Source organism: Melospiza melodia, chromosome 4 (assembly GCF_035770615.1).
Source record: "Melospiza melodia melodia isolate bMelMel2 chromosome 4, bMelMel2.pri, whole genome shotgun sequence".
In the NCBI taxonomy this organism is placed as follows: Eukaryota; Metazoa; Chordata; class Aves; order Passeriformes; family Passerellidae; genus Melospiza; species Melospiza melodia.
Window position 1 is genome coordinate 14,531,465 of NC_086197.1, and position 15,567 is coordinate 14,547,031.

Here is a 15,567-nt window from a genome sequence, read left to right on the forward strand (position 1 = left end):
GGATTGTTGGGGTGTCTGTGCAGGGATTGACGGGGTGTCTGTGCAGGGCCAGGACACGTTTTCCACCCGGGATATTCCCAGCTCAGAGCCCCACAGCAGCCCTCAGGGACAGTGTCCGGGCCGCCTGCGGCTCCTCCCGGGACAGAGCGGGCCCTATAGCGCTCCACGAGGGCGGCGCTGCCGCGTTCGCCCGTGTGGGGCCGGACCCTAGCCGGCCGCCGTCGCGCCGGGCGGGGCCGCGGGAGGAGCGCGGCGGAGCTGCGATGGCGGCGCGGGCCGGGCGGTGCTGCCGGGCCGGGCTGAGCGGCGGGGCTCTGCTGTCCCAGGCTCTGCTGTCCCAGGCTCTGCTGTCCCGGGCTGCCAGCGGGGTTCCAGCCACCCCTCGATGGGGACGCGCCGCTTTGTCGTCGGCGCCCGCGGTGAGCGGCAGGGAAGGGCCGCAGGCTCGGGAAGGTGAGCGCGGCGTGCCCGGGGCGGTCGGGCTGCACCGCCGGCATGGCGGGCAGGGCTGCACCGGGCGGTGCCTGTGTTAGGTTGTGCCCAAGGGGAATTTCATCGCTGTGTGTGCTCCTGGGAAGCCTTTGGGGTCGTGCCTGGCCTGTGCCAGTGGGAGCGGTGGGTCTGGCTTTTCCCGGTGGGCATCTGGAGCTCGGCAGGTCGCTGAGAGCGCCTCTGAGTGATGTCCGGTGACGCTGTAGTAGCAGAAGGTGTCGTGTCCTGGCCTGAAATTACATATGTTTTTAACAGATATAGTAAAGTCGTTGTGATGTGTGTGTGAAAACACCACGAAAAAGGTAGGTCGAGGGATAAAGATAATATTCAGATAATAATATTATCCGAATATTATCTCTTGCACCACCCTGAACAGACGTATCGTTCGGTTTAAGATTTTAATAGCAAGAAAAGGATGAAGAGACATAAAGTTCTCAGATAAGGGAAACAATTAACATGTGAAATCCACAAGTTTTTATGGGGTAGGGTTGTAAGATGAATGGTATAAAAAAACCCAAACATCCTTTCTTAAATCTCAGTCATTGCTTTATGGTAAATATGTACAATCGATGAAACCTCTGAATTCAAACCAGACTCTTGAAAATAATTGTCATCAGGTTCACCTTTGTATGTCTGAGGCCACATTATATTCTGGTGTGGTTTTTGGACAGTGGGGTTTGGAAGTGTTTTAGAGTTTGAGGTGGAGGAGGAAATGAAGACAGGCATGCAAAAATCAGTGTTTAGTTTGGTATTTGGAGACTTAATGCATCCCTAGGGATCCCTCACCGCAGCTCCAGGTGAAATCAGTGAGCTATAAAGTAGAGCCAGGAGAATCCCAGACCTGAAATGGATTAAACTCTTTCACTTCCCGTTCCACTTTCTCTGGAAGTGCCCAGGGAGCAGGATTAAGGTGTTCCCCACTCCCAGTTCTAGAAGAGAAACAATCCAATGTCTGAACTGTTCATGCAGGGTTAGTTGTGCTGCAAAGTGGCAGAGAGGAGGGTGTGAAGCTGAGCTGTCAGAAGGAAAGGATGGAGCCATGGCACATTACTTTGGAAATGGGAACTCTTAAATTTATCCATTTTGTGCTGCTGGTGTAGAGTGATTTGTGACTGCTGTGTGGGAAAGGGGAAAGGGAGCATAGGAATGAAGGCAGAAATGTTCTTCATTTTTGTCCTTCGTTTTTGTCCTCCAAGTTCTTTTTTATCTTATCTTTTACAAAATTGATTGGTAATCTTTACTACTGAGTATCTGATCTTCCCCTTCTTCCATGTAAAGATTGGGGAGCATTACTGGATATTGTCACAAAACTAAAAAAACCCATACAGAATTATCCTACATTTTTTGCTCTCAAAACTGTAAATAATTTATTTTTAAAATGTCTTTTTGTTAATCTCTTCTGTTTTTCCTTCTTTCAGGCTCAGTAAGGAGAAGAGGCAGGACACCACAGTTTGTAAGATCAGTGAGTACTGAAATTTACAGGCAGCTCACGTGTTGGGAGAATTTTCTGTGTGTTGTGTCAGTTTGCCCAGCAGCCCCTTCTGCAGTCAAATCCTGGTGGAACAATCCCCTGGGAGCATTCCAGGCCAGCACCTGCCTTCTGTAATCTTTTCAGTCTGTGTTATCAAAAATATACACTGAGCTGATGGTTAACTTGCACTGACACCAGGGAGTGCAGGTCTGAAAAGTATCTTAAAAGTGGCATTTCCAATAACCCAGACATGTCAATGTTGTTTTCAGGCTGAGTTTACAGGATTTGTGGTGCTTGCTTTCTGGCACAAAACTTTTCTATTTCTAAGAGCATTTGGCTGAAATGCTGGTCAGTTTTTGGAGGGTATAAGCTATTTCTGCAATGTACTGGTACATTGTCCCTACACTGGAATTTCTATGGCAAGAAATTTCAGCATTATTAATTATGAACTATTCCACACCTACAGAATTCCAGAATTTTAGAACTCATGGTCTTGTCCCTCACCACATGTTCAGGCCCTTTAGGAAATAGAGTTTGCAACTCTGTACCGGTTTGATTCCCCCTCCTGATTTATCCCAAGGCAGGAAGATGGCAAGTTATTCTTCAGAGGCATCTCTGCCATCAAATGCAGTGGAAGATTGGGAAAGGCTCTCTGCTAAAAATTCCTTTACAAATCAGCACTAACTTTGGCTGTAAAGGTGTCTTGAAATGTCCAGCTGTGGGAATTGGTTCTTGAAATCATTGTTTGATGTGTTGATCCTGCCTTGTGGTATATTCCACATATCTCCTGTCCCCTTTTCCCTTGAACAGGCTGCACCCCCCAGGACAGAGAGGATGGCTGTGGATCAGGACTGGAGCAGTGTGTACCCAACAGCAGCTTCCTTCAAACCTGCCTCTGTGCCTCTCCCCATCAGAATGGGCTACCCAGTGAAGAGAGGAGTGCCTCCATCAAAAGAAGGCAACCTAGAGCTTATCAAGGTGAAACATGTGCCATGGCTGGGGGTCACGTTTAAAGTCACTGTTCACTAAGGCTGCACTGCTTTGATTGGATTATTTGTTTTGGAGACTGCTTTCTGCTATTAAGTGTTATAATCCTCTCAAGTTTCTAAGTGGGAACAAATATAAAGTTAATTAACAAGTGAATTATATCAGGAGACTTTTTAGAGTGATCATGCCTGTGACTTTTGTCAGAGATTCAAATCTTTCCCTAAATCAGACTTAGGAAGAGTCTGCTTAAATGAATATTTCCTTAAGCATGTTATACTGCCTTAGCAAATGTGAGAAGTGTAATCAAATTTCAGTAATGCCCATTTACTTCTGATCGGACAAAAAGCTATTATTTTGGTAACTCTTAATGTGTCTGTTTCAGATCCCCAATTTTTTGCATCTTACTCCTCCTGCAATTAAGAAGCACTGTGCTGCTCTCAAAGGTGAGAGGGGAGGTTAAGGGGTTTTGTTTGTTTGTTTGTTTAGTTGGTTGGTTTTTTCTTTTTAAACCATCTCTGGAAGTTTTCAGACAAAGCAAGATGTGACTGTGTGTGATGTAGATCAGGCATGGTACACTTGTGGAGCTGGTTATTCAGCTGGCTGTGGCTGGGACTGTCTGCCTTCCTGCTGCTGCCAGGAGTCATCCAGGTGGTGGCAGATAAGCCTCAGGAGGTTGCCAGCACAAGAGTAAGACTGAAATGTTACTTTTGCACGAGACCTTGCTTGAACTGATGAGTTGATAGTTCAGTGCTTTCCAGAAGGTGAGTGATGAGTGTGACTCAGTTCTCAGAGAACTCTCTGATTGAGCAGGCTTCAGTCAGTAGCCATTATGGGCTGCATTTAATGACCAAAGAGCTTTTAATGTGAGACCCTCTGTGAGAGCAGGGTCTGCTGGGGAGACACATGGTCTGCTGGAGTCCAGGAGCATCCTTCCACCCAGAAAAACTGTGAGGGGAGCCTGATGAACTCAGGCAAAGGAAGCCTGTTTTGTGAGACACTGTAAGAGCTTGCCAGTGAACCTGTGGATTCCCCATCCTGGAAGTGTTCAAGCTCAGGTTGGATAGGGCTTTGAGCAGCTGGATCTCGTAAAAAATCCCCAAAGCAGGAGGGTCACTTCCAACCCAAACCATTCTGTGATCCTGTTTGGCAGTTGTGAGACTGCAGCTGCAGTGCTGTATCCTTTTTTGGGGAAGCCAAAAACAGACAAGGCAATACAGGAACAAGTCTAGCAGAAACACTGCTGTTAGCTATATGAGTATGGTTTCTCAGACTAGTAATTTTAAAAACATGTATTTTAATTCATTTGAAAGAAAAAAAAAACCCAGCCAAATATACCAAAGCTACAGGTATATAACATACAGATAATACAATGAGTGTTTTTCTCTTTATTGTACAGATTTCTGCACTGAATGGCCAAGTGCTCTGGACAGTGATGAGAAATGTGAGCAGCATTTTCCCATTGAAGTTGAAACAGTAGATTATGTTTCTTCAGGGACTTCTATTCGGAATCCCAAAGCAAGAGTGGTGACCTTAAGAGTAAGTGGTAGTTTTGGTAAACAGCCTTTGCTTCAAACCCCTCAATGCTTGGGTTTCTTTTCCAAACATGCCAGTGTGATCTTCTGTAAGGAAATGAGAGAAATGGAGGGAACTCAAAATCACACACAAGTGAGTACATCTGTGTGTTCCTCACCAAATGTGTCCATTCATATTCACTGGCCTTGGGACTTGTAAGGCATAGTGGGGATGTGGGGATTCTATGCAGGTATAAATTGTTTGAATACTCACATTATTTTTGTCTTATGACTTCAATGTGATACTGTCTGAAGAAATTCTGCAAATTATGAACTGTTCCACACCTACAGAATTCCAGAATTTTAGAACTCATTGTCTTGTCCACCATCCCATGTTCAGGCCCTTTAGTTTGCAACTCTGTACTGGTTTGATTCCCCATCCTGATTTATCCCAAGGCAGGAAGATGGCAAGTTCTTCTTCCTAAGCATCTCTGCCATCAAATGCAGTGGAAGATTGGGGAAGGCCTGGCAGCTAAGATGAGAAAGGCTGTCTGCTAAAAATTCCTCTACAAACCAGCACTAAATCAGCTTTTTAAACCATCTCTGGAAGTTATACTATGCAGGTATAAATTGCATCCTGAATATGCATCCTGAATAGCTCACCTTGATAGAAGATCTGCCTGTCTCAAGTGCTTCCAGAGTTCAAAGTGTGGATTTTCCAAGGAATTAAAGTTGTTTTCTCCTTTTCTTGAAGGTTAAACTTTCCAACCTGAATTTGGATGACCATGCAAAGAAGAAGCTGATTAAGCTCGTGGGAGAGCGGTACTGTCAGGAGACAGATGTGCTCACAATTACAACAGACAGGTGAGCTGCCAGAAGGACACAAAAATATTGTAGCAATGCCAACAGCTGAGAAAGGACTGGGTGTCTTCCAGTAATAACAGTTATTGTCTTGGTGAATTATTATAATTTAAGGCTAAAATGGCACTTAATTAACACTTCTCCTGTTATTAACTGTTAAAAACACATTTTAAAAGAGTTCAGACTTAATGTATGTTGGATTTCACTTTGGCACAGGGGGCAAAGAAGTTTCTAATGTCTCCAGAAGATTTGTAAATCCTTGGGTATTGTATACAAGGTATACAATATTTTCCTGCTGCCTTGCAGCTGCCCATTCTCCTGTGTTCTTATTACTCAAGCTTCCGTGATATTATTCTTGGTTGTGTGTAATTGAGAAGTACACAGGAATCAACCACACATTTCCTTAGATTCCCTACATTACACAGTACAAAGTTTGATGGTAGATTTTAACCTTTTGTTCAGAAAAATGTTTCTGCATTTCCAGGTGTCCCCTAAGAAGGCAGAACTATGATTATGGCATGCACCTGCTCACAGTTCTGTACCACGAATCCTGGGTAAGCAGTTGTGTGTGGACTCTCTAAATGTGCTCTCTGTCATATTTTAAAGTAAATGACCTTCTGTTCCAACTCACTTTTCTTCAAATTCAACCAAGAGAACATTTTGCAGGATTCCAAACTCCTGTCTGTTAATTAGAATATGTCTTTTCTTGAGCTCTTCCTGGGCTGCAGTAAACTTTGGCTGTCATTTGGAAGTGTTCTTCTTAAATGCTCTCTCACATACCTTGTCTCAAGCTCTCTCTTGCTCAGAAAAGGGGCAGCCTTCCCACATTCTGACTACAGATGTTCCATTCACAGGGAATTCTTCACATTTGTTTGCTGTGTTTTTGTGGTTGTGTTGGTGCCCTTCAACAATTTTACAGGCATTTTTTACAGAAAACAAGTGAGCAGTCTGAACTGAAATTGTTGTTGTTGGAAATCCATAGTAATGTTCTGGATGACTGAGCTTTGTTCAAATGTCCCATGTGATTATCCCATTGTTTGAGACAGACAAAGCCTTCACCATCTCCATATGTCACTCTTACAGAAGTTGTACCTTATCCACTGCTAAAACTCATATTTACTGTTTTCAGTTGTTCTAGAGTAGGAAATGTCTGCATTTAGCATTTTTTATAAATTGTTCTTGATTTTGATCACTGCAGTGCTGATGTTAAGAACATCCTAAAGAGGATGAGATATATTTCTTTTTCAGTGGCACTTGCCTTGAAGGATAATTTTGTAATTTTAGAGTGCATCAAATTAAATTGGTGGTGAAAGATAACATTTGCTGTAGATTTCAAGTACTCGTGGATGTTTTTCTCCCCAACAGCATCACGTTGCATTACAAATCTTAAATTAATGGCAGCTAGTTTCCAGTATTAAGCAATGACAAGGAAGCTAGACAGTGCTCACTTTAATAACTTCAGACAAACACCATGGCTGTGCTGGGCTCCAGCTTTAATTAGTGCTGGCAGACAGGGCTATGCAATATTGATATGGGAGTGTTCAGTGTGTATTGAATATGCACAAGTCTCTTGCACTTTTATTACCTTTCATCCTCCACGTTAATATTGGATGAGTTTGTCAATCACTTGTAATTGTCTTTGATTCCCATGAAAAATTAATGGTTTCCTGAGACATGGGATTTTATTTTGTGTGACATGTTTTATTTTGTGGCATGTTTTTTTCCCCCCTGATCAGGGATAATGCTTTTTAATAACTTGCTGAAAGATAGTTTGGATCCATTTTGTAAACCATGAGCAAACAGCGTGTGGTTTATTTTCATTTACATTAACTTTAATATTGGAGGGGGATGGACAGGGCCTGGCCTTCCATTTTGGCAGTAACATCAGTCCTGTTTGCAGAACTAATTGTAGGATTTGATGACTTTCCCAGCAGAGTAGTGCCACACTGTTAATGCATGTGGCTGATGGAATTGAATCAAAATATGAGAGCAGTGTTCCATTCCTGCTGAGTGAAGGAAAGCTGGATCCATGTAACTTCTGCCCTCAAGCCGGAAAACTTTGCCCATGATCTCTTTAAATGTGACAGAACTCCTATGATTTATGTTAATATCTGGATTACTGCATTTTGTCAGTTGGAAGCATGCATAGGGGGAAATGCTATATGCAGATATACATCAGGAAATGGAATTTCAAGTGTAATTGTATTTTAGTTGCCAGGAATGCATCATCCTTTTATTACAGTTACAAATGCAGTATCAGACCCATGAGTTCACTTATTTTAAAACAGTCTTAAAAATCTTCAAAACCTAAGAATGTTCATTTATTTTCTCATTCTAAAATACTTGGAGACGTTTTGCTTCCTGTTTGCTAGTTGTCTGCTTAATTAAACACAGATATTTGTGTTTTTTAGTTTTCAGAATATATTAGATGGCTGAATTGCTCCAATTAGTAAGAATTTAATTTTTTTTCTTTGTACTTCTGTGATTCCTTCCAAATTATCCCCTAGGACTGTGCCTGGATTAAATTATTCAGTGAAAGAATGAGCCATATTAATGGATTATTAATCAGCAGCTTAACCAGTTGCATTTTTGCTGCGTTCAAATGCTGGTCCTGTTTGAATGCTGTAACATCACTCCAAACCTGGATGTGTGTTTATGGTTCAAGTGGTTTTTAAAGAGTTAGAGTTTGCTGCCCTCGAGTGGTTGAAAGGATCATGGATGGATTTCTTCACACAGCTTGGATTAATTGTTAATCACTCAAAAGTCCAATTCTGTCAGGAGTTGAAAGTAGGAATGAGAAGCAAATGCAGCACAAAGTCAATTTTCCAGTAAGGAAAAACATTAGGAGGAATAAAATTTTTATTGCTCCAATTCCATGTGCTGTTTCAACATACACAGGATGAGGGATAGTGAAGGATCTTGATTCAGCCTTGCTAAGCTGGGATCTTAAAAGATTACTAAAAAGTTGTCCTGGATTTTCTATTCTCCACTGCTTTTTACAGTAAGAAACAGAAAGGTGAGGGTAGGAAAAAAATGAAGAATGGGCAGACAGCATGGCACTGGAGGCTTAACTAAAGTTTATCAACCCTGCAGCTGTACAGCTTGATTGAATTTCAGGGGAACTACTTTTGCATTTCTTTTTAGAGTTTCAGTGGCAAGGCACTGGTGGGATGCAGTGGCTGTGTTTGCATGCTGAATGGGTATTTTTACATGACCACTGATGATAACACTCAAATCTACCATACAGCTTTTCTTTAGGCTTCATCTTCATTTTTTTTTTTTTAACTAAAGTAATTTTAAGCCATTCCACATAAACATAATTTTTGCCACTTCAGGTCATGCCGGTAATACTTGGTAACAGCAGAATTTTACAGTTTCATAGTGGGAGTTAACCTTGTAATTCAGCCTAAAATATGTGGAAAGGATATGAGTCCACTGCTGAAACCTAAGCAGGTCTCTGGCTAGTTAGGATTCCAAAGCTCATGTTAGGAACACTCAGGATGTTATGGCATGGGGGTTGTAGAGTTGCAGTGGCAGGTGGAGGGGGCGCTCAAGTCTTGCTGAGGCTCCCTGGGCACTTTTAGCATCACTGAAGATGTTCAGGGTGAAGCTCCTGACTTGGGGACCTTAGAACAATGAAGGGTGGTGTCACTGTGCCCTCCCTTCCTAGAGCAGGCTTCTCTCTCAGCGTGGTTTAAGTTATGCAGACTGAGGCTGAGGTGAGGCTGATCTCTGAATGTTGGAATGTGTCCTTTGTTTTGAACCATGGATTGCATTGCCTGCTCTCCAGAATCAGCTGAGAAAATCCTCATCAGTAATGGGAGCCAGAAAAGGTAAAGCTTAAGTGGCTTTATCCATATTCTCTGAGTTCAAACATTTAAAATCAAAGGAAGGAGGTTTCCCGACAGGATATGTGTATACTAGTAGAAGAAGGTTACAAGGTTACACTTTTTTTGTACCTCTTGGAACCAAAAAGGATGAGCATTTCATCAAAAAGGTTGAATTAGGAATTGTCTTTGTAATATTTCTGACTGTAGTAAGCTTTTTGTAATACTTTGTGCTTAGCTCCATGTTTGTTGTTGCTGGAGGAACAAGGCTCTTTTTGATGCATAAATCCAATTTTTGAGGCTGTTCAGTTTTCAGTCTATGTTGGAGTGAAACAAAGTCTCGTGGGGCATAGACATTAATAAACTGAACAGAAAATCATCTTGGATTTTTAATATCACTGATCTGTCTTGATGAGATCAGAATCTTATCTGGTCAGCCTTCTAAAAACAAAGTGAGGTAGGTAAATACCTTACAAATGACCCTTTCAGAAACCTGGATTTTCCAGAAAATGCATGCAGCTACTCCAGCCTAGGGAAATTAGATATTGTCCTTAGTTTTGAAGAGACTGATGGCAACTTTCCTGAGTTAGTTACAGAGACAGAGACTAGACTTGAGAGCATCATTAATTATGGCAGCATCTCTTATGTAGTATTAGTCTTTAGGGCAGAGTTCTGTTTTTGTTTCTCTGCTTGTTCTCCTTTTGTGTTATGCATTTGTACCTCACTGCAATTTTTATCCTGATAACTTCTCTTGATTTTCCCTTGACCCTCTAGAGGTCCTACCTGTCCTGTGCCATTGCTGTGCCCTCAAAAATACAGTTCTCCTTATTCAGAAGAATGGATTTTAACTTATTCCACATCACCAAGCAATTACAATTTCTGTATCCAATCTCATATAATTCAAATAGGTTTTGCCTTTCTACAAACTTCTGTTGAGATTTCTAAGTTGTTAATTAATTAGGTAGTACAGATCAAAGTGTATTATATCCAAAGAGATAAGCACATAATTGTTTTGGCAACTCCTCTTAGGACTGAAAGTTCCCAGAAACTTGGAAAATGTTAGCATAGCTGTTATTTATTAGGTGAAAATCTAAGATTATTGTATCACAGAGCATCTTTTATTTCAATGCAATACAAAGGTATAGGTGTATTTATTCCAGGCTATACAGAGTTTGAAATTTGACTTGGCATTTAAGGAACTTTGCTTCCCTTCAAAAATAATCCTTTTAAAATACCTGGTCTTTGCTAAACAGCATTAAATATTTAACTGTTCAAACCATTGACAAGAAAATTAAGCAACATGAGTCATGCTTTTAATTGCCCTCAAGATTTCTGTGTGCCACTAGAGGAATTTTAGTTAAATTTTTTTTCCCAAAAGGAAGATCAGGGAACTGAAAATTTTAAGCCTCTGTATCACTGCAGCAAGAAAATTGTGCAAGTTACACAGGCAGAAAAAACCCCAAGCACATTGATGGTGAAATGCCTGCTTAAGAGATCCCAAATTCTTCCCTTTCTTCTGCACTTTAAGGTACCATATAAAGAGAAGCCTTTTGTTAATGGCTTACATGCAAAAAGCAACTTCACTGTCCAAAGTCTATTTTAGCATTCATACTCTTTCAGAATTCAGATTCAGCACTGTAAAGGTTTGTAAATCTCCCAAAAGACTGGCTTAAACTGTAGCTAAAAATTTGCTTAGAAACAAATTCTTACTATGTTTATGACATTGAAAAAATAATTCTTTATCTTTGCATTAGGAAGTGAAAAAATAACCTTTTATGCCTCTTTAGTCATAGGTTTAGATCTTTGACTTTATATGGAAAAATTGTTTTCTGGTGTTTTGATTTGGGTTTTTTTTTATTCTTATTGTAAGTTTTTTAAGAGGAAAAGGTTGAAAGTATCAGCTGAGTTCATCTTTAGCCAATCTGGATAATACTGAGATTCTGTCTTAGGTGTGATAGAATGAGGAAACCATTTTTAGTGAATTCTTATTTTAAACTGGTTCACAAATTTGGGCATTCTAGAAAAACAATATGCAATATCACACTTGGATTCCACTTCTCACACTTTTATTCTCATTTTTAAGACTGCAATTTTAAAACTGGTGAACAGTTTGGAACATGTTCACTAACATGTTAAGTCTGCAGGGGACAAAAATAATTCAACTAATAAAATTTGAGTGATAAAGACCTAACTTTTGAGCTTTATTTAATTGTCCTTATTAGTTTTATTCATAACACTTTAAACTGAGACTGCAACATTTTGTGTAACATTTCCACTGTTCAAGCTTCATGGTGCTTGTCTACCTAGAGTATGCTTCCAATTGCCTGTATAATCCTACAGTCACTTTTCTCTTGCAGTAAATTCTGTTGAAAAGATATCAAAGTTTCACTGGATACAGTTTGCAAAAACTAATGGATTTGGAAATCTCCCCCTACTGTCAAATCCCTTCCTGCCTTCCCCCTCACCTCCCACCACACAGTCAAGATTTTATTTTAAAATCCATGCTGACAACATCATTCTGCTGGGAAAGATTCCAAGAAAGAAATACTCAACAGTTGCTTTAAAATCTTGCTTTGTAATGCTCAGTAAGTAGGGAAATCTTAATCTGTTTATCAGCATGCATCTCCAGAATCCTCTGAGTTGCTGTGTACAGAGAAGGATATTCCTGGAGAGATAAATGTAATACTGTCATTAGTCCTTGTTGTTTCTGCTGTGACTTAGAAGTGTTTAAAAGCCTCACAGGGGTCTTTTGTTTGAACTTCAGGCATGAGTTTGGTCCAGGGAGTGACCAGCAGTGATACCCATATTCCCTTACCCCTGAGAAACCCTATCCCTGTGAGAGAGGCTTTGGATTGGAAATTCTGTTGGAGTTCAGGGGAAAAAATGTCTTGGATAGCCACTCTGCAGGTAACCAGGGGATGTGTAAAGCAGGATGATGCTGTTAATATAAAACTCTAAATCTCCACCCTGGGTTGCAGGGTTTGTCAAACAGACAAGGAACACTTCACTGTGCCCACTTGTTCCATTAATGTTTCAGCAGTACAGGGCTACAGGATGTCCTTTTGTTCCTGTTTTTCCCCTCCAGAAATTGAGTGAGGTCCTTTTACTCCTGTGCTTTATTGTGTCCAGGGTTTAATGTCAGTCATATGAACCTCTGAGCAGTGTGGATTGCTGCTTCTGACTAAACATTTGGACTCAGACTCAAAAGACAAGAGATGCCATTTACCAGGTGCAGGACACAGCAGTTGGGAAACTGTTTTAAATTCAGATGGAGGAATCCAAGCACACAAGAGTTGCAGGGTGAAAAAAATCTTGGGGCTTAATTAAAGGTTATTGAATACTGTGGCTTGACTGCAGCAGCCTTGATCCTTAGTGGAAAGAATAACCTTTAAATAAACAAATGAAAATACCAGCACACACACTCCTCCTTACCCTTCCCAAACAAAATATACCCTGAACAACAATAAAAAAACCCTCCTACACTGACTTGCAAGATTTTTTTTTTTTAGTTGTGCATAGCACAGCTAAAAATTTACTGAAGAGCCCTTTTTGGGCAAGTGATTTTACAAAAGACAAAATCAGTGTGATATAAAGGCTTTACTATAAGGTTTCTTTGAATATATTTCCAGAGAAATGCAAGTTTTATTTAGGCATGATTTTGTAACAGTGGTAAGAAAAACATGAATAGCAAACCTAAACCCAAAATACTTCAAATTGTGATTCTTACATAGATGAGGTAATATAAAGGTATGACATATTGGTTACATCAGTAGAGTACTAAATAATTATAAATACTCAAATATACAGCCTGCAATATATAAAAGTGGAAATATATAAAAATGCAGATATATCACTGAAGCATCTGTATTTATCAAAGTACAATAAGAACAGCATTTGAAATATTCCTTAAAGATTCTTTCAAGGCTTTCTGGAGACATACTGAAAGACAGAATTGATACAGAATAAGTGTATTTACAAGCACTGGGATGGTGTCTTCTGTCAGTGCTCTACTTGTGATCCTGTCTGATTTTGCAGCACTGGTTGGGTAAAGATCAGCACCTTGTGGATAGAGATTCTGTTGAGCAATGTATTTTGCAGGAAGAAGAAATGGATTTGTTGGTGGTGCTTTTCTTCATGAATCACTTCATGGGTTACTCGTTACTGTCTCACTTTCCCCCACCAGCCAGTGCAGCCAGACCAGAACTCTGTGCCAGAGACATACTTCTGCTTCCAGAACTGCAGTGCTGAGGGCTCTTTAAAATAACTACTTTGCAAGGTTTTTAGTTACTCATTATGTACAGTCCATAAGCTTTTTCTCCCACTCTGACTCAGCCAGTTGTATCTGCCAGATACAGAAAGAACCTGGTGGGTGGGAGAAAGGAGTTCATCCTGCTCATACAGGCTTGAGTTACAAGGAGGAAATATCTTCCACCATGAATGCAGTTTTTATTTAAAGGGAATTGCAATGAGAGATCAATTTCTTCAAATTATTGTTGCTTTGTTTCAGTCCTGGGTAGTTTGTAAGGTTGTGCTTTTTCTTTCAGAAAACTGAGAAGTGGGAGAGTGAGAAGTCTGAGGAAGACATGGAAGAGTATATCTGGGAAAACAGTCAGTCTCAGAAAAATGCCTTGGACACCCTGCTTCGAATAAAAGCCTCAGAGAATGTCAGTAATGTCACTAAGGAGGAGCTGCTGGCATCTGAGGTGGTTAAGAATTACAGAAACTCAGTCATTGCTCTTAAAAATGAAGGTGAAACAGAAAGTAACATATCTCAGTACAAGGAATCTGTGAAGAAACTACTGAATATACAAGCATGAGAAGAGCAGATCTCATTACAGAGATATTCAACTTCTGTGTTAATATTTCTGATGATATGGATGTATAATTATTCAGAACTTGAGCCAAAAAGTTGATGATGAGTTAAGTCCTGTCCATGAATCTTGTCTTTTGAATAAAGTATGTTTGGATTCATACTGGTAACTTGAATGTTTTATTCTGTGTTTTGTTAGCATGATCAGTCCTCTGCTTAATCACATTCTGATTTCTCACACTTTGGGCATTTAACCTAGAGCAACAATGTCAAAACTAATGAAATTAGTTAATACTTCTAGTTCCATTAATTAAAAGTCTGAAAATTAGGAGCTCTAAATGCTTTTCAAATGCCATTCAGATTTTTGCCTATGTGTAAAATAAGGATAATGTTGCCTAAGAATCTGACTTGGAGAGGTGTTGAAGCACTCTGGACGGTTTAGGTTCTCAGTTATTGTGAGGGCAAACAAATATCCTATGTAAAAGCACCTGTCTTTAAAATAATGGAGTAAAATAAGGTGGAAAATGGGATGGTAATGGGAAAGTGAAGCAGCAGTTGTTGAGAAGATCCCAGAGTACCTGGGACAGGAAGAATGATGAGAGTTGGTGAGGTGAGTTTGTAACTAAATAGAAATGGACTGAGCCTTGTTACCCTCAGGCCTGCTGACTTCTCTGTTGAATGTACCCAGGCTTCAAGGAAAGAAAAAAAAGTTTGTAGCATCCTATGTAGCACAGAGAAAGGATGATATGGATATTTATGTTACATTTGATAATTTGTAATTGATTTAAAACTCTGGAATCACAATTTTATTGTCTTTTCACAATTAAGGGAAAAAAACCCCTACCAAACCTTGAAAGGATAAATAAATCTTGCTTTATTCTACCTTCCTGGCTTAGTAAGATTTCCACTTAGAGAGAAAGTCATTCTCTAGAAGGGGCAGAGGGAGTTACAGATTCTGCATACCTATAAAAGAGCTGTCCATGCCAGCAGCTCTTTGAGCAGAAGCAGTGTAAGAAAAAAGATATTGAAAGCTGAGGGGAATTGATTCCTGCAGCATTCTGTGTGCTGGACTCACTCCCTGCTAGAATTTCTTACTGTGCTCTGTGTGTACATACAGCCAAGGAGTGCATCTGCTCCCACTGCCAAAACACTGTCAGTTTAGGAAGGATTCTTCTTCGGTCAGGATTGTTTTCATATGGTGAGAGACTAAGTTTAATGCAGCATTTTAATTTCTATGAGAATTTGCCAGAGCTGTACAAAGACTGAAAATGTTCTATAATCCAAATTTTGCACTGGCTGACCTGGTTCTTTAGTAGTCCTTCCTTGTGGATGTGTATTAATGTAAAATTTTAGCAGAAGCTTAATGTGGGGAAAGTGTCAGCTGTTATCCTATATCCAGGGACAATAAGGGCAATGTTTAAAATCCCATTTGAAATGGGAATATCTGTATAATTCCAAATCTCTGAACAGCCATCAAACCAGAACAACGGAGGAAGTAAGTGCAGTTTGACTCAAGAGAATGGGGCCTGAAGTTGTGCCTGGCTCTGTTCCAGAGGCAGTTTGTTTCTAGTATGTGCACAGGAGAAATGTTTCCTTAATTAGCTTTGT

At 40.3% G+C, this 15,567-nt stretch overlaps 1 protein-coding gene across 2 annotated transcripts; it reads left to right on the forward strand.

The window, feature by feature from the left end:
* The first annotated feature begins 253 nt into the window (after positions 1-253).
* On the forward strand, positions 254-14,129 carry MRPS35 (mitochondrial ribosomal protein S35). 2 transcript variants are annotated; one of them, XM_063153976.1, is made up of 8 exons: positions 254-453; positions 1,911-1,954; positions 2,774-2,941; positions 3,333-3,393; positions 4,347-4,486; positions 5,216-5,325; positions 5,807-5,876; positions 13,694-14,129. In XM_063153976.1, exons 1-8 carry the CDS (start codon positions 264-266, stop codon positions 13,964-13,966), a joined length of 1,056 nt encoding a protein of 351 aa, XP_063010046.1. In that variant the 5' UTR covers positions 254-263; the 3' UTR covers positions 13,967-14,129. The 2 variants fall into 2 exon arrangements, with proteins under 2 accessions (XP_063010046.1, XP_063010047.1); XM_063153977.1 differs by having other exon boundaries at positions 296-419.
* The last annotated feature ends 1,438 nt before the right edge of the window (positions 14,130-15,567 follow it).

What these genes read in the sequence shown, in the direction of transcription:
- MRPS35 (XM_063153976.1), top strand. Translation starts at nt 264, where the DNA reads ATGGCGGCGCGGGCCGGGCGGTGCTGCCGGGCCGGGCTGAGCGGCGGG. An exon ending in CACCACAGTTTGTAAGATCA is followed by an intron (nt 1,955 to 2,773) that starts GTGAGTACTGAA and finishes TCCCTTGAACAG; the next exon opens with GCTGCACCCCCCAGGACAGA. An exon ending in CAAGAGTGGTGACCTTAAGA is followed by an intron (nt 4,487 to 5,215) that starts GTAAGTGGTAGT and finishes CTTTTCTTGAAG; the next exon opens with GTTAAACTTTCCAACCTGAA.